At 38.9% G+C, this 19,743-nt stretch overlaps 1 protein-coding gene across 1 annotated transcript; it reads right to left on the bottom strand.

The window, feature by feature from the left end:
* Positions 1–3,356: 3,356 nt before the first annotated feature.
* LOC310965871 (monocarboxylate transporter 2-like) lies at positions 3,357–14,691 on the bottom strand (the record flags this gene model as incomplete). The annotated part of the gene is made up of 4 exons (XM_083939623.1): positions 3,357–3,652; positions 8,577–9,386; positions 11,200–11,343; positions 14,475–14,691. 4 exons carry the CDS (start codon positions 14,689–14,691, stop codon positions 3,357–3,359), a joined length of 1,467 nt encoding a protein of 488 aa, XP_083795749.1.
* Between the last annotated feature and the right edge of the window lie 5,052 nt (positions 14,692–19,743).

Raw genomic sequence — 19,743 nt, 5'->3', positions numbered from 1 at the left:
GCAATGGCTAAGAACGCCAAAGGGAAGATGAATTTCCATACTGGGGAAGAATATAGTAATCTCAAGGGAGATGTGACTTGTGATTATTGACAGCATACAGAAACATTGCAACAACTATGACATTTCTACACAAACGCAGAATATCAAATTACCTAAAGGCATGCTATTAATAAGTCTTGATTTATTTCTTGTTTGCACCACACTATTTTTCAACTAGCACTGCCTAGTCACCCGACCACCTACAAGGCCCTCTAGGGACCATTGAGCATGGAGGACAACGATCATGAAGTTCAGAGAACACACACAGTAGTAGGTAGCACGAGCTGTAGAGGAGGGTCAACAGACCAGGTGGTAACAGGGGTGAAAGAAAATATAATAATGATAAACAGATTTCATGTAACAGAGCCCATCGCCCCGTCTCTGGAGTACCTTTCCACCTTGTCATGTCCAAAGACCTTGCCTAATACTAGGAACGGGAGATAACACCATTGTGTGTGTATGTGTGTTTGTTGGTGCATTTCTAATTTATTGGACCACTGATTTGCTGATGTGTGTGGGGCGGCATGCAGCTCAGAGCACTAGCCTGGAACATCCGGGCCTTGCTTCATTAGGTGCCCACGCCCTTAAGCTGCTGACATTTCCAAACTTGTTCCCAAGTCTTGTAATTGTCATGAAAAATTGGACACGGCCACCAACATTGAGAGGCTTCGTGGTAGATCTTGATCTGACGGCATTTCTCTGAGAGCCATTTATCTCGTTGCTGGATGTGGAATGCAAAAACTGCACAATAAGTGCTAAAAGGAAATTAGGCTGGGATATCCATTCTCCTCATTTCAGAACAAAATAATCATGACAAAAAAAATCTAGCCGTATATAATATATATTAGAGCCAGACCAGTTTTTTTACAGAACATATCATGCAGAAAATGATGCTTGGAGTGATTTTTGAAATAGTGTCATATATCTATTTTTCATTTTTATTTATTTAAATTTTAAGCAATTGACTGATACTTAATTTCCTAAATTGTAATGGTCAGCAACTAGACTATATATATCAATACTGTACATGTTTATTTAGCTATTAATTGTAGTTTTATTTATTTTCTCCATTTTCATTTAGCATTGGTTTAAACCTAAATAGATTTATGGATATATCATGTGTAATTATGTGGAATATTTTGAATTGATTACTCTAAGAATTGCCCTTAGGTGTGAATGGTTGTCTGTCTCTGTTCGTCTCTGTGTACCCTGCGATAGACTGGCGTCCTGTCCAGGGTGTACCCCGCCTCACTCTCGATGTCAGCTGGGATCGGCTCCAGCCCCCCCCCCCCCCCCCCCCGCGACCCCGACATAATCGGTTGAAGATGAATGAATGAATGAATAAAACACACAAAAAAGTATTACAAGTGACTTGTGAAGTTTGTGCAAGCATTCATGGTTCACACAGGTTGAACTCTTATTACTTTGGTGGGCCTCACTAGCGCCACTAGCTGGTCAAAGTTTTCACTTATCCTGTTAAATATCTCAAAAGGGTGGTTGGGATCTTCCAAAGTGCGTCTGTATGAGTCATAGTCAGTGTATTACCTAAAGTTTGCACACCCTCAGCTGGGAGAAGCAGACCAGTCAGAGAAGTTTAACAGGCTGTGCTGCTGTGGACCGGGCCACACCGCAAATTTTAGCCATCTAAAAAAAACCAATATCAGTTTAATTTTTAATGTTTTACCTTGCCGTCAGATAGCCCTTTTCGACAGGGAACTGTACCCGTTGTAAACATCTTTGCTCTCTTCAAAGCCACTAGAATCCTTTGACAAATTAGTCGATTGATGTGTCTTGTGTTTTTTAGTCCCTTACCCGTTTAAAACACTAAAGTCACTGAATAACACATACACACAGATTGATGCAGCGCTAGATTAGCAACTCCTGTATTCTGTGAGGGAAAATTACAGTTTCCCGTCGGAAAGGACTGTCTGACAGCCAACTGGGGCATGCAGAGGGCCACCTCGAGAAACCACATTTCAAAAAATCTACACTAACTCTGAACATATATTTAAAGGAAATGTACCAAAATTTAGTAGCTACAGTCATGGGACCATGATGATGAATCTTACTGACCTTAACGATTCTCAGATTTTGCCTAAATAGCACTACCATGCAGTTGACTTTTATTGTTTTAAGCAAATTATCTTAACAACTACTGGATGGATTGCCATGAAATTTAGAACAGACATCAGGAGGAATTGTTATGTGTTCACGCCAGGCACGTTTTAAGTAACGATTACTTAGAAAGTCAATGCAAAGACGCCATTGTGCACATATTAGCATTCTGGTGTTAGCACTTAGCTCAACTCACTGCCATGCCTAATTAAGCTCATGAAGCATCTGACTTATAAGTCACTCAAACTTCCACTGAAGAGACCAAAAATAGTGGCAGACATCAGAGCGATACGGAGACAGTAACCTTTCTAAAATGAATACATGAAACTAGGGGTGACCCCGAATTGTCGACTATTCACTCCGAGGAGCCTGATTCGATTGCCAATCTCACAGTTGAATCGTTGCAAAATGTGGTTATGAAACAATGGATTATTCCATTCTGGCTCTGGGGGGGCTGAAAGTCTGATTTTACATATACTGTAGATGCTTGGTTTCTCCCAATAAACCAAAATAAATAGCCTATTTGGGTATAAATATAAGCCTATTAATAAATAATGTTGTTAAAAATGTGAAAATAACTCATGTGCTTTTAATCTATCTCCTTAGTGTGCGGGAGTAACCCCCTCCCCCTCGTAGACGAAGTTGTACTATCCAGGATCCGGCACCGTCACAGCATCTTGGCTAGGCTTTAAATCTATCTGGGCACCAGAAATACAACAGTCTCCTACAGTTTAATCATCAGCATCATCATTTCATTTGAATATTTGCACATTAGTTGTTTTTTTTAAACAGTCTGACACAGCGCCGTGAAAGTGAATGTGAAACTACAGTTCTAAATATATCGTCAGCTATTGTCAAAGAAAGATACAAACAAGACACATTTATGTTATAACAGCAAATACTTTTAATAAGGTGCTCCTATCTGAAATCAGAAATCACATCTCTCAGTAACCTGCGCTATGTCCATGGTTGCCACCCCGGATCAGAGGATTTTTCATGAGCAAAAAAGTCGACTATAGGCAAGACGTGACAAATCCGATTAGACTATGAAAATTTTAGTCGGGGACACCCCTACATGAAACAAACAGAAATGCCATATTTCCATTGTATTTTCTCCATTATTTTCTGCAGTTTGAGGTTTGACTGGCACTCATTGCATCATCTCTTATGTCCTCTTCTTCTGCAGTGACATTTAATTGCCGTTAAGAAGGTGTTTCTGGATTCTCTCTCTGGCCGCCATTTTTCTCTTCAGCCTCAGGCTCAGTTCGTCCCATCACTGCCTGAGGGATTTGTTTCATCTCTGCCTCTGAGGTGCTCACCTGGACCTGGTTCTCTATGTTTTTTTGGTTCTGCTCTCTGTCCTCTGCTGGCTTCTCCTTCTCTAGCATATGGTAGTTGTAGAAGTTCATGATGAAGAGAAAGAGCCCGCCAGCCATGGTAAATGCACCACTCATGAAGAAAAGGTATTTGTAATCACCAAAGATGTCCACCAGTAACCCTGTTTGGAGAAGGGAGGAAGGATGGAAATAAATTAGGATATTTCAAACAAAGTGAGTGTCAGTTATATCCATTGAAATTAAATTGAATAGAAAGGACATTTCCATTCAAATCAACATAGTAGAATGGTCAAAGCGACGGCCATTTTTCATATAAACTGACTTGCAGACCGTCCCAGGTTTGCAGTAATGTAAGTAGTGATGTCAGGGGAGCCAGCCGCTAAATAGCCTTATTTACATTTAACAACTAATGCTAGCAAGCTAACAAAAAAGTCTAGTGTCTGCTGGCTTGGTGGTTACCTGACTATAGAAAATGAGCCAAACAGCAGGTTGGGTCTAATGGTCCATTGACCCTCTGCCGCTTGGTCTCACCTTATCACTCCCTGCAGCTCTCGAGAATGTCTCACTCTTCTCGCAATGAGACACTTTCCGGATCTTTACATGTGTTGTCACTATGAAAACTAACAACAATTGCCATTTAGTTTTGTACTAGTCAAAATAACAGCTCAATATCCTTTCTATCCAATTTAGTTCCTATGGTTATATCCATTTTATGCCACACAATCTAACAAAAATACACTTGGAAATGTTGTACACCATGACAAGCAAAACACAATATGTCACTGTATAGCATCTTCATTCAACTCCTTTACAAGTTTGAAGGTGAAGAGCAGGACTTTGGCTTCTGTGTGTGTCAGGGAGTGAGAGTGAGCATAGGCCAATTTGAAAAGAGCCATGTCGGAAATGACAGAGGGCCATTACAACCTCCCTGGCTCTCCCTGCATCTCTGGGAAGGCAATTTGGAAGGCTGCTACCAAAACGAATCAGAAGAGAGGCCCATTCTCAGAGCCATAAATATCGAGCCCAAGTCTGCAGAAAAGTGACAAATGTACTATAGATCAGATTTAAGCCTCCAGATTTTCAGAGTCTTAACCCCCCCACCCCACCCCCCCTTCAGACGTGGATCGATGGGCGAGTGTGACTATCTCTCTGTCTCAGCATGTATGGCAGTCTGTCTATCTGTCCATCTCACTATATTACAATCCCTCCTTTATACCATTTTAGAGCCTTATTGAAGCAATGGCAAAGTGATTCAATATCTGAATCTTTTTTTTGAGAAGGTTGTGAATTGCACGCCTTAAAGTTTCCTAACAAACTTTTAATAAATTCAGTAAAGGGAATCAGCATCATCTAATAACAAAACATACACACTTAAATAAAATCATACAAATTATTTAACCTTGTGTTTATTCTTTATTAATCCCCACCTGATTCCTACAACCTGATTCATTTTTTTTCCTCTCCATTGTTCTATGTCTGGTGGGCCCCATTACTTAACAGCTTGGACGGCACCTTTATTACATAGTAAGTTACAGTATCTTATCAAAATCCATAAAAGGGCATTTTCCTTGGTAGGTCTCCTTAAAGTGCGTCAATTACCGTCTTAAAAAGTAATGGTAATTTTTGTGTATGTGCATGAACTGTGCCATACTACACTATGAGGGGTCACTTTCTATTTGGATCTCAATGCATTCTGTATCTATTGATTGATGGCACTCATCTGGCATGTGTAAGACAACGACCATCACCCTCATTAAGACAGCCCTTGATTGGCTGAGTGGTAATTAAGTCCATCTGGCATAGTCACCTCTTTGTTTTTTAATGTATTCAGTGTAATTATGGCCCAGGTACAGTTCTGCCATGAGAGTTTGAACTGAGCGTCATTAAACACCCAAAGCAAAAGGCTAATTGCACACACTTCCCTCCTTTCCTCCTAATTGGAATGACCCAGAGGTTTGGGGGTGCAGTAACAAGCAGATTAGTTGGGGGAGACATAACTGTGCCCTCTGGAGGAGAACGTTAGACGTGCAGTGAGGCACTTATTTACCCTATTAAATGAGCACCCCAGAACAGGGTCACACCAGACAAACTGGGGGGCCTACACATTTTCACCTCATTAGAATTCCAGTTGGAGGCAAAGGAAAAGTTTTTCAGTGTCCCAATATGTACAGTTGATAAAGCAATGTTTAGCTACAGTACTGCACATTCTCAATGTATTTATTTAGGGTACCAAATAGCCTTTCCGATGTGAACTTAAAAGTTGATATATTGATTGGTCCGCAAGCACTGAATAAAAACTTTGGACATGTTAATTGTTTGTTGATTCTGTATCGGACAGTTTTTAAAGCACATCACTTACTTAAAACTTGCATTATGGTTGAGAAAGTGCTATTGAAACGGCATCATCCGACATACTGCGTTGACATACTGCTGCTTGGTAGCTTAATCCATATTATTACATTGTAATTTATTAGTTGATTTATGATTTATATTAACCTAAATCTGCAAAGTAACTAGAGCTGTCAAATAAATGTAATGGAGTAAAAAAAAGTACAATATTTGTTTCTGAATTTTAGTGGATTAAAATAATAAAAGAGAAAAAAAAAACAAGGTCCTCAAAATTTTACTATAATTACATTCAACCACTGGTTTGAGCTATATTAATAACTTGACTATAGGACTGCAGCTGACAACTGTTTTCATTGTAGATCAATCTCTTGTTGTTTAAATTTGTCTTTAAAATGTCTGAAACTGTGAAAAATCTCTGACATCTAATAGTTGCTTTTTAATTTCTATTGATCGACTAATCAACAAATATTTTCAGCTCTAAACTTTACCCGTCTTGACCAACGAGTAACAACTAATTATGCCAAACCATTAACAAATCCACGTGCTATTGCTCAATGATTACAGTCAACTTTGACATGTGAAAAATCATCATTTAGGGTTTAAAATTATCACTGAAAAGCCATACTTGGTTGGCTCCTAACTTTAAAAATGCACTTACACTGCAGGCGTGGTACTTTTGCTGCAGTTTCTTAGAGAACATGTCTCTATCACATTGACAATGTTTCTTTAAGATGATTTTACAACAAAGTATCGACCTAAAGCATTACTACATTTCCATGGTAGAAGAACTGGTTTTCTACCTGCCACTCTACCTGCAGCTGTCACAGACTCTGACGACACCAGCAAGGCCTCAACACAGTGCTTTTGTTCTATAGATGACAAATTGGTACTAAACTATTTTCCCAAATAACTCCTTTTTCAGAGGCAGTTACTGTCATTAGGTTTCATGATTCCTTTTTTTTTTACTCACTCAAGAGAAGAACGTTTTATAGTGGAGGGTTTTCAAAAGTGCACTAATCTTGAAAATGGCAAGAAAGCAGAGAGGGTAAACAATATCCTTCTGATTACATGGCTACTTAGACCATGAAGGTAGCTGTCCTTCAATTTGAAACCCTATCAGAGACAGAAGAATCCTGGAGATATAAGTCATCAGATGAAAAAAAGGGCACTGTCTTGTCTTTGATGTGCTGGTACAAAAAGAGTTCAGTAATTCAGCTTGAAGGTTAATGCTGAGCAATGCAAGTAAGTAAAGGGAGTCTGACCTGTTGTATAAACCCCTGCTAACCTCAACTATCGAAGGGAATTACTTAACATGTGAATTAATAGTGTCATAATAATAATAATATGATAAATTGAAGACAAAAGATTGAACCAGAGAAGTCAATGACAGCCAATGCCAAGGTTAAGGTGACCCCTGCCATACACACACACCTTTTAATGTCCATGTCAAAATCATCAATTATTATCAAAACAAGTTTATTTTAAAAAGGTCCAATATTGTACACATTGAGATTTACATGTCTTTTCTGATTATAAAGTGAGGTTTATATATATATATATATATATATATATATATATATATATATATATATATATATATATGTATATATATATATATATATATATATATATATATGAATACTGGGAAAGTATCAAAACAGCCAATCCACAGAGAAATGCGCACAGCTCGTATTCAGAAACTGTGCCATCAGGACAGCAAGATAAACAGATAGATAGACTGATAGACAAATAGATAGAAGTCTTAGTCTCAAACTAGAATCCCGATTGGATCATACAGCTAAAAACATAGCTTTATTCATTAGATCCAGTGACTGCACAGGACACATAGACAACGAGTAGTCAAAGTAATGTTTGTGAGACCATTCATTATCTGTGTCTGTTGTTTTCGAAGTCCTATTCCAATATCAGTACAGGTAGAGGACACACACAAACTTGAGCTGCTTAGCTTTGAGTTTCAAATGTTCCATCATTTGTATGGAGGCCAAATCCTATAGTAGGCTTCATACATGCCTGAGTAATTAGTACAGTTTTTTACAGCAGTTAATAACCATGACCAATTGCTACTTTTTTTGTGCTACTCACCAGTGAAGATTTCTGCTCTGTCTTACAGTAACGGCACCCTAGCAGGCAAATGAGCTCTATTGCAACATAATGCACAACCCATGACTAAGACAGAGATGAACAGAGAAAAAACAATTTATCTTTGCTGTTATTCAGTTTGCTGAATTATTTACAAAAGAGCGTGTGCAAAACTGGCAATTTATTCCTGCTGTAACACTGGTGTTTTTTCAAGTGTGTGTTTGTATATATACATTATTCACTTCCTCTTGGCACTTCGGTTGGAGAAAGGGTCTGCTGAAGGCAATCTGAAGTGAGCTGAAAGTAAATATTTGGCCTGGGCCTATGCCTGGCTTAGCAGAATCAACAATACAACATGGAAAAGTATTTTATCCGAGGGATGTTTCTTATAGGGAGACTGGTTCTTTCATGTCTGTAAACATGATACAAACATAGTTTATGTAATAGAACTAATGTTGCCACAGCAACTGCAACTTTGGAACGCAGAGCAGTTAATGTATTGTTGTCTTGGTTAAGGAAGATGTTTGCTTATGCTATTTAGTTTAGATGTTTGCGCTGTCATTTAAGTATATATAAACGGATCAAGCCGACCCTCTATCATTTTACAGATCGTGTATGGTCAGTGTGCACACTTACCTCCGGCAGGTGGTCCCAGTAGAATGGGTATGCACTCAATGATGGTGACCAGTCCAACAGCACTGGGGAAGCGTTGACTTCCCATCAGATCCATCAGGCATTCGAATATCAGGGCGAAAACCATGCCGAAACTAGCACCAAAAAATACTGCGTAGGTCACCAGGTAGGCGTAGCTGTTGCTCAGTGGGCACAGTAAGTGGCATGTGCCGTTGAAAGCCATAGCAAAGCTGAAGAAGTACTGGATTCTGGGCCTGATCCACTTGCTGCTGGCTATCAGGCCAGTGGCAGGCCGAACAAACATGTCCACAAAGCCTGTAATAGAGAGCAGATATGCTGCGCTATACTCCTCTATGCCTTGGCTAATAGCATAGGTTGATAGGAACACAAAAGGCCCATAGGCACCAAAGATGAACAACACGTTCCCGATGAGGTAAATGATGAAACCTCTGTCCCTGAAGAAGGTCAAATCCAAGAACATCTTAGCATTGTTCATACAGCTTCCTTTTAGCTTGGTGTTGCACTTATTTGGCTGTTCCTCTACTTTTTTCTGTGGAGTGGATGGCTTATTAGGCAGAATGACAGGCCTCATCAGGGCCCCAGCAACACAACAATTAAGCATTAGACCCCCGAGGATAAGGAGACTTCCTCTCCAGCCAAATGTGTGCAGTAAAAGTTGGTTGCAAGGGGCCAATACACACACAAACACTGGACTTCCGGCCATGGCAAGTCCGTTAGCTAATGGACGTTTGACCAGGAAATACTTGCTGATGATGGTGAGAGATGCGTTGAGGTTTAAGGAAAGCCCAGACCCTGTGTGTAGACAGAGAGAACGAAAAAAAAAAACAGTCACATTCACACACAAAAAAACCCTCAGTAAGAAAATATTCCTGAACCTAAACTCCAAAGGGTACAAATCAAGACTGATTCTGCTTCGTTCTCATTGAGGTTCCATGTCATTTCACTTTTACTGGCTAAAACCTCATTACAGAGGGCTGGAATTATATCAGAAATAATTTCTCCATTTAGGTAGAAACAAATTAGAGAGCCTAGGTAATACACTCACTCACTTGCCTTTATATCCAAATATTCAATTAAATAGCACCTTATTTTCCATGAAGATAAAGAGCCAAAGTAGATGGTTAGGGTGCTGTATTCTCCCTTTCAATGTCAATTTAATAGTTGTTTGTGGTTCTATGATGAAGCCCAAGGAAAAAGTTGTTTTCTGTCAGTGTGAATAATGCAAAGTGGGTCTAAACAGTGGATTTATGAAATTAAGTTAAAAAAAACATATTTCAGTAATAGTTTTCTTCAATAAAAAAGAAATCCATTTTACAGTATCCATATACAAAAAAGGAATGAAACATTGTTCTGTATTACTCTGAGTTTAAGATGACAACAATTCACACATCAGTCATTAATTAGTCATTGATTGCTAACCCTGAGATGGTTACACAAGCCATGCTAAACACTGGAGAAGATACTGTGTGTTTGTTGGACATCTTATCAGATTTGTGAGGGTCAACATAATATCAACATCTGAAGGCAGCTTTGGTCATTCAAACATCAAGCATCAAAAAGTGGCATCTGATTGTGTATTTGGTAGATCACCTCTTAATTGAGAAAGCATGGAGGGATGTTGAAAACAAATTAAATGAATAAAGAAATAGTGAAATGTTAATTAATAAAATTGATTAAATTATATAAATAAAATATGTTGTTTAAAAATAATCTACAAAATAATCGTTGGGTAAATTAAAGGTTTGTTAACTTCTGATTGATTCTGACAGTTGGTTCAATTAAATCTTGTTAAAGGAATATTCCACTGTTGTTCAACCTTATCTTATCCTTTACTGGTAGGGGTAATTATCAATACATGGTATAAAGTCCACCAGTCAACAACAGTAATGTTTTTTCATCTTTTCACCTGTGTGTGGGTATTTGTGTATACATGTGTGTAAGCATATGCCTGCATGTCAGGTACACCAGAGCACAGGGGAGCCGAGCAGGGCACACACATGCCCCCTGGCACCGCACATGGCCCAGCCACTTGGTGGGCCTATTAATCCTTCGCAGCAGTCCTTGGCAGGGTAATGAGCCTCGCAGGGTGGCAGGGAGCCCCCATTTGACAACCATGATCGGAGCCTACGGGAGAGTACAGAGGGCCACAGAAGACTATGCTCTTTGGGATCAGGGATGGTTCTGGCTTAATTACTGTCCTGGTCCTGGTCCCCTTGGTGCTCTAACTGCACTCCAGGAGCTGGGGCAGAATGCCAGGGTCCCGACAATCCCCACAGCAGCCCAGTCAAGGGAAGCAGATCTGGGAACCCAGTGTTTCTAAAATTTTATGAAAGATGCTGACTTTCCCCACCCAAGAGGATCTACTGATGGGAATGGTAAGCAAAGAGGTAAATAGTCTCGGATCCATATGTTGGATCAGTTGTTTTGCTTAATCAATGCAAACACATGGATACCTTGTCTTAGTTTCTGGCTATGATCAACGTTTTGTCTATGGACTCCTTAGGCTGTTATGCACGCAGTACAATCTATTAACCTGGCTAAAGCTTTTCAGGCAATCGTGTCACAAGATATTGTAAAAAAATAATTTTAAAAAATCATACTGTACCTGCAATAACACCGATGAAAATGTAGAGGTAAATGATGGAGTTACCAAAAGAAGCAGCTACCATAGAGGACCCACACATCAGCCCACCAAGTATGACGATCGGCCGGCTTCCAAAGCGATTGACCAACGCACTGCTCACTGGTCCTGCAAAGAGGAGGAGGAAGAAAGACAGAGAGAGCTTCAGAATCTGTAAGAGCCACATCATCATATGTTAGAGCGCAATATAAACAGTCTGTAATCAATTTACCTACTGCTAGTAATCAAGCGTTCACAAAGCAGTTCTCACCCTACTGTAGGTCTAAACCAAGGGCAAAAGGACATCACAGCAGATGATGGAACACCTCCAAACTTTTGCGTACACTGCAACAGAACTTGGCGACTCATTATACTCTCCCCATATAATGTAAAATGCTACAGTCTGTGATCAATCAGCAATTAAACAGCCTTTTATATGCTGTCACTCTTCCCTTCATTCATAACCTTGCCTGAAAGAGTGACATTGCACCACCAGTCCTTCTGCAACACATTATAATGAAAACCTCTTTCTTCCCCTTTGCTATAAAGACCAATCATTTCAATATATATTTATTTTACTCAATTTGTATATAAAAATGGGGACAGCATCAATCAAACTAATGTATAAGCTGCCATGATAATACAAACCTTACAGCAGCTTTTCAAGGTGGGGGTGGGAAGTGCTTCTGTGTGGATGGTGAAAATTGAAAACAGCTAAGTCAGCCGTAACAGGATTCCACGTTTAGCACCTACTGTCTTCAAGAGCATCTTTACCGTGGCTGATGATTTATTTCTCAGCGCAAGAGGAAAAAGATTTATACTAAGAGGGAAACTATTTTGTCTTAACCCGAATCTGTGTGAACAAAAGTTTATTCTGAATTCCAAAGTTACTTTATTTGTATATCGACGATTGTTACAATCAGCCATGGATTTGTATGCCCACAATCTTTATGTCATATGTGAATATGTAGATACAAACAAAAGCGTTTGTCAAATAAAAGCAGGAAACAGGCCAAGCTAACAAAGACAGTTGTATATCTTGAAGTGCCTGCAGTGTATACACGTGTGTAAGCATGGTACACTGCCTTTAAGCTAATTCTGATGTCATCAGGCTTCAATTTAATCAACCAGTGTTCATTCACAAACAAATACACTGTAATTCCAACATACAGGGCTGCCAATAATGATTAGTTTCATTAACAACTAGTCGGCACATTACTGTCTCAGTTGACAATCATTTGATACATAACATGTCTAAACCCAAACCTTTCTAACTGTCACAATTTCCTAAAGAACAATGTGATGTCTTGTGTGACTAAAAGTCCAAACTCCAAAGATACTCCATTTAAAGGCTGGTCTCTAAACTCTAAATGTTTGGTCATTATGCTTGGAAAACAATTTACATGATTATCAAAACGGTTAATGACACATTTTCAATCAATTAATTATTTCAGCTTTACAGTATGGAGATGTTTGAGAGAAGGATCAAATAAAACGGCAATTTATTTTTTCCTGCAGCTTCCTTCTGTCTAACAAGCTACCGACTTGCTGGGAGAGCACAGTGTAAAGGAGTCACTGACAGAGCTACATGGTGTCTAGGCAACGGAATCACAACTGAAACAATGTACAATAAAAAACATGAATTAATGCTTAAATGCATATACACATATACGTGTGTGTACAATTAAATTACACCTACTTCATTTAAGTTTTTTTTATCTTTCTCACTGCATTCTGAACTGTACAGAATTGTCCTCAATGACTGTACCTGCTGTACCACTTCAACTACAGTCCATGAAATAAAAATATCCATCCCGCTGTTTATACAGTTAACCAGGTGTCTGTGGGGGTCAAACATAGATCATCTCTCACTATAGCTGTGTCACAATAGGGCATCTCCCACACTACCACCATTCCTACTTCCATTATAACTTTATCATTCAGACTCTTTGAGTCAGAGGTTCTCTGAAAAGGCTGTCATGTCTCTCCCATGGGGACCTGGAGTCAGACCCAAGTGTGGTGAACCCTTCTCTGATATATTCCCCCTGTCTCTCTCCACCACTGGGTGACATTGCTGAAGCCTTGCCAAGGACAATATGATGAAGCCCTGTGCCTGAGCCACAGTGGAGGGAAATATTTCACTAGTTAGGCCTCCCTGAGTTGAGTGCAGGTGAGCCACATACCCCGTTGTCCTGTAACCTTGAAAGCAACTACTGATACATTTTCCCTAAAGCCTCCACAAGACTTTTATTTTGTCAAATATTGTGTCATCTAATAGGGAAAAAACTCTCTCTTTAGCTTTTAGACGGATTCACATCAAATGACACGCATCAGAGGAAGAGCAAAACTACTTGTTGCAACGGTATCACACCAGTTGGGGGGGGGTTGGTGATTGACACACACCAGCATTGCAATAGCAGCTGGTAATCACTTAGTAAACTGTGTCAGTGTGGATAGTTAAATTTAAGTCAGGTGAGTAGCACATGCTAACATCACTTCTCTTATTAGGCATCCTAATACTATTTCAGTGGGTTCAGTAACTCATGTGAAGTCAATTTAGCAATTATCTATCTGGTCCAAATGACTGTACAGTCAGTTGAACAGTAGAACTGTTGTTTCCTGTTTGTATAGAAGCCAGGCGTCAAAAGAATAAAAGATTGTAAATTTGCTATAAAATGGGATTAACCTGCAGGCTATTATAAGAGGTGTTCTCTAGTCATTTAAAAAGTATTGATTTAGAGATGCTGGCAACACAACCTATGAAGGCTTGAAGCTACACGACTTCACTGAAGTTCAAACTGCTGTGCTGCAACTCTGAATTTTAAATTACTATTTGTCCATCAGAGAGAACTGTTCTGAATTTTAAAATGTCACACTGAGTACATATCTTGGTCAATTTTTTTAAAATAAATGTTTCTATTCAAGCAAATTGTAAATATGTAGTCTGCATACATATGATTTTTATTGATTCTTATCTTCTTTTCTTCTTTCTTAGAAAAGTTTTACCAATTGTACTTAACTAAGGGAGGAATTCTAGTGTGAATAGTGAGGGAGTGTGTATCTACTGGCAGGAATGTGTACTCCATCTCTAAAGAATATTAATACAAGTATTAGTACAATAATTGTATAACTAATTGTATAGAGCAACTCATGTGTGAATGATTTGATACTAATTTGGTCACAGGGAATGTTACTAATGACAGGGATTATTTTTCCCTATAGGCGGACCAATGTAACAAATACTGATTCAATCAACTCACCGCCTGCATACATGGTAGCTAGCATGATAGAAGGAATCCATGCTATTTCACTGTAAGTGGCCCCTAAATTCTCTTGGATCTCTTGGAAAAAAATGGAGAGGACTTTAGGTGTGGAGTATGCAAATCCAATGGAAATGTGGGCACCAATCACCACCACCCAGCCCCAACCACCATCCAGGGGTTTGTAGACCAACTCTTCTGCTGGAGCTGGGGACATGTTCCTGTTCAAAGAGTGGAAAAACATATGGCATTATATTATCAAAACAACAAATTATATGTTCCAACTTGAAAAACTGAGATGACTAAGTACATAATAGGGCTGGGTGAAAATTAAACATGATCGTTTATCGTCTTTCAATGGAAACGTATTGTGATAGCATCGAGATATAGTGATATACAATTAAGTTGTCTAAATTGATAAAAGGAAGCAGATACTAACTCAAATTTCTTAGAGCTTCTGATGTGAAATATTTTGAGGGAATATTATTTGAAGATTGTGATTTTGTTTTTACAAGATTTGTGTGCATGTAACCAACGTCAGTGAATACCTGTGAGATTTTTTTTCTTTATCTAGTTAAACTATTCATGAAAGAAGAAGATTTTGCCCATATCAACCAACCCTCGTAGCTACATAATAAAATGCTTAATTATGTGCCATAGGTAGTCATATTTGAATCCAAAATTGATAGTTTGATAAAAATGAACTTCATGTACATAAACGAAGAATTTCAAAATAAAGGATTGAACATTATTGACAGGTATTGTTTTATGCATGAACTAGTAAATAAGTGAGGCTGTTAAAGTTTCCCTGACATAAATTATACACTCATATTGATGGAACGAGAAACACAAAATGCTTGTTTCATCATTAACTCAAGCTCTTCTGTTATATAGCCACTATGCATACATTACTCACTACATTGCGCCCGATTAATGAAGCTCAAAGCGTTCAGAAAAGTGTATCAGTGCAGTATTACAAATTAAGTTCCGGTCGTATTTGTCGAGTAGTAAGCCAGGGCGGTAGCATCATCTGTAGGTCATGATGCATTTGACTCCATAAGTAGGAAACTAGAACAATTCTAAGAGAGACGCTGAATGTTACCTCTTTGTGACGATCTTTTTTTATGGCTGGCTTATCCCCGCAAACAAGGACAGACGGGTCTACAACTGTTATACAATGATTAAACAAACAATGAAACGATTTCATTTAAATAAAGGCTCGAGAATGGTTTTATTCTTCCACGCGGAGCCGAAACCTCACACGTGGACAGTGACCGAAAGCAGCGACACGACGTCACTGCCGCGTATAACCTGTTACTTTCAAAGCACTAAAGACAGACACACTCGTAGGTACACATATTGTAGAAAGTCAGAGCACACTTTACCTTTCACTGAGCGACTTCGCAGCCCGTTTGTCAGTGACCAAAGTTTCAGCCTGCTGCTTTATTTGGTGTGTGCTCACGTGTCACAGAATGATGGCTTGGGGGTTCCTCTCGGTTTTGACTAGTTTGCATGAGCTTTGCCTCTGCATGTCGTTCAGCCTGTTAGTCACAGCGCTGTATGACTTGCTCTCAGTCTGGGACTGTTAGAACAGCCCATATAGCTATAATGTCATTTCAAAGTGAGTGAACTGTTGTTTTATCTCTGGGGTGTGGCAAATAATAGTTTACATGTTAAAGCATATTGAATAAACGAAGAAAATTTACTTTTAATATTTTTTTTATTTTCAAATTATGTGCAATGTGAATTTCACAGTTGAGCTCAACCACCACTATTACCCCCAAACCATAAACAGACAAACAAGCTGGGGGGGAAGCATTAACACAATGGAATAGCACCCAGAAATGATGCATGTAAATGAGCCATGTATTGCAGCTCAAGGCCACTAGACCACTCTTGAACATAGAAAGCAGTTTTTTTAGCTTGTTGTATTTCATGACTGGTGTTTGAAACGTGATGCAACAATGTAGTTACTTGATCTGTAATGCTTAGTTTTGGTGAGATATTACAAAGAAATACTACTGTACTACTGTGGGGTCAAGATGTATCACTCGTGCGGTTAATCATTTTTTCTCAACAGAGCAGGATTACTCTACTAGAACTAAATAGGTAATTACATAAAGAAAGGAAAAAATAGCCACTGGAGACAACAAAAGAAAAATCACATCTATTTTTTTCAAGTTATAAAAGAAACTGAAGAGAAGTTTAAAAAAACTGTGCAAGTACAGCAAACCTATAGTACAGTATATTACACATAAAACATTTAAATACAGTACTGTGTATCAGTAGAAATCCTGAGTTCTCCGTTCCTGGTTCTCAAATGGCCTTCTGTAGACACGTGGGTGAAGCTCAAACCTTCTGTCACACTTGATGAGGGCTGTTTTGAGGGCATTGTTCAAGCCGGGTCGATTATAAATGAGCTCAGAGTCAGTCAGTGGATATTCTCTTGGAGAAGTTGCATCATTATCCTCATGTCCTTACTGAATGTGACTCTTCTGGAAATAATGTCCATTGCTGTGGTTGCTTAAAACTTTTCTATAATAGGGTACTCTGTTAAGGTAAAAAAACAAACAAGAGAAATGTGTAGTGCAAAGATGACACAGGAACCTGCATGAGGAAATTGACAGCACTGAAAATGTCCTACTATCATAGGGAACGCCACTCAGTGGTATTAATTCTTCTATACAAGATTGTCCAAATGAAACAAAAACAAATCTGCACCAACAATGTGTGTCCTATGTGTGATGACGGGTAAAGACGGATTCATGGCTGCTGGATGAATTAGCACACAGCCTGAGTCACCCTCACTTGTTCATATTGTTTGTTTGATCAGGAGGGTGCTTCAGAAAGTCTGCAGTTAAGGACCGCTGAAGTGGAGAGTGAATCAGTGCAACGCTGAGTAAGACTTTTCAGATATTCTTCATTAGGAGGAACAGTTTTTTGATTCTGAGGCTCCTTTTTCAAGCCACAGGCACATTGGCATCCCGAATGATCTGCACTAAATTACGCAGCACTTCAAGTCTGCACCCATGCAACAGCCACACAATCATTGAAACTACCGTGATTTTCAAAAGCAGAGACGAGCACACAAAGCAATTAATGCACTTTTACTAAGATAATATAACGTAGTATAGCCTAATCACAGTTCCATGACTTATTGCTACCACAAAATTATTTTCCATGTCCAGATCAACTATAACAAGACCTCAAATGCTTTTATTTAGACATTAGAGAGAAAGGCCCTTTCAACCTTTTTCAAACGATTATAATCTGATGTTGAAAAACAACCTCAACAGAGCTCAATGCTTAAATGAGCTTTTCACACAGTTGCTTCATCAACACTATGGCCTGAAATGTCCCTTTTCTCCTAATCAAACATATCCTAAGTTTCTGAGGTAAGCCTGTCAGTTGGTCTGAACTTTCCACTTAGTGTTGCCACAAATTTGACTCCGTCCTTATTTCTCCAATGTGGAGAGTGATTATTATAACATTTCACTTAAGTTGTCTTCGCATGTGACACAAAATGGCTGCAAAATCAAAGAGTGGGAGGTATGAGCCCCCATGCAACTGGAATCTCAAACAAAACTTGAAAATAGCTCGGAAGCCACACATAGTGTATTGTTTGACACACCGACTCATATGTAGGAAGAGGGGGGCCTTAAAAATATCATAAAAGCTTCACAAACACTAAGGTAATGTAAATCACAAGCACACTTATTAAAACTTGTCTATAAAATAAGCTGAAGAAACTTGAGAACATAATAGAAAAAGAAACAAACACACACACACACACACACACACACACACACACACACCAGGGCTCCAGACTAACTTTTTTCACTAGGAGCATTGTAGCCCCCAACTGAAAATATTAGGGGCATAACCAGACATTTTAGGAGCGCAACCAGAAATTTTAGGGGCACACACGGTAAATCAATAATAGATGCAGAAATTCCAATGTGCTGTTTTAAATTCAGTGTCACATTTTTATTGTGAAGTTTTGAAGATGCAACATAAAAGGTAAACCGGCAGCACCATCGCTGTCATGACAGTACAATATTAAAAATATATACCATACATTCAGAATGGGGGGTGTGACGAGACGATAAGCGATATTGAGTCCACAAGAACGAGACGATATTTTAACACCGTTTTAAAATGTCAGTATTTTTTTGACAGGGGGGTTGATTTAGCAGATAGCTGTGGTGGTGCTGCAGGTGTCTTTGCATAGTACTTGTGTTAGCGGTAAATTAAATAAAAGTAAAGTAAAGTATAGCCCCCCCCCAACCTGGGCTACTGCGGGGGGGCTCCCCATCTTAAAGGGCCCCGCTACCCCTACAAAATACGACACTGCTCCATAGAGCAAGATAAAAAGCGGTGTGACTATCGCTCATCTCATAGACCAGATACGTTTACTTTTTATGAAGTTGATCACACCCGAGTTTGTGTTTTAAACATATAAACCGTACCTACATTGACTGATCAGCTCAGTCTGTGTCTCACTCGCTGGGCGGAGAAACACTGTTGATTTCTCCCTATAGAGCTGATATAAAAACTTTTGGTTTGGTCATTTTTAACTTGTCACATACGGAGGCTTTGGGTCCGCCAGGTCCCAACACTGTGACTAGCTGTGTGGCTCACGAGTTACGTGTTTGTGTTATGGATCTGACAGCACTGTCTTCTTACACCGTTTACATATTGTTCCTGTCTTATCCGTCACTCTGTTGCTGTTTATCCACTTACATATTAATATTGCGAGACATCTGGTTGCGCATGTGCGACTAGACGTAAAATTCAGTCGCACTCTCTCAAATTTTGGTCGCTAAATGTGACCAGTCGCAGTCTGGAGCCCTGCACGCACGCACGCACGCACACACACACACACCCACACACATAAACACATACACCTCAGAGCCAGCAAATTACTAATGAGCTATGGTACTCATCTTACCCGTATGAATATATAGTTTATATAATTATTTATATATATATATATATATATATATATATATATATATATATATATATATATATATATATATATATACATACATTATATATACATACATTATATATATATTTATATAAATATATATAAATATATATATATATATATATATATTTATTTATTTTCACTTTATGCGGACAAATAGCATCAATATCTCCAGAGGGCACATTTATCTTGCCAATACCCTCATTTGCATGCTTATCATTTGTAAAAATCCTAACCTGTATGTATCTAAAACAAAAAAAGAACAACATGGCTCAA

This window comes from Echiichthys vipera (genome assembly GCF_963691815.1).
Source record: "Echiichthys vipera genome assembly, chromosome: X".
Lineage (NCBI taxonomy): Eukaryota > Metazoa > Chordata > Actinopteri > Perciformes > Trachinidae > Echiichthys > Echiichthys vipera.
This window is presented reverse-complemented; position numbering and strand designations above follow the sequence as displayed.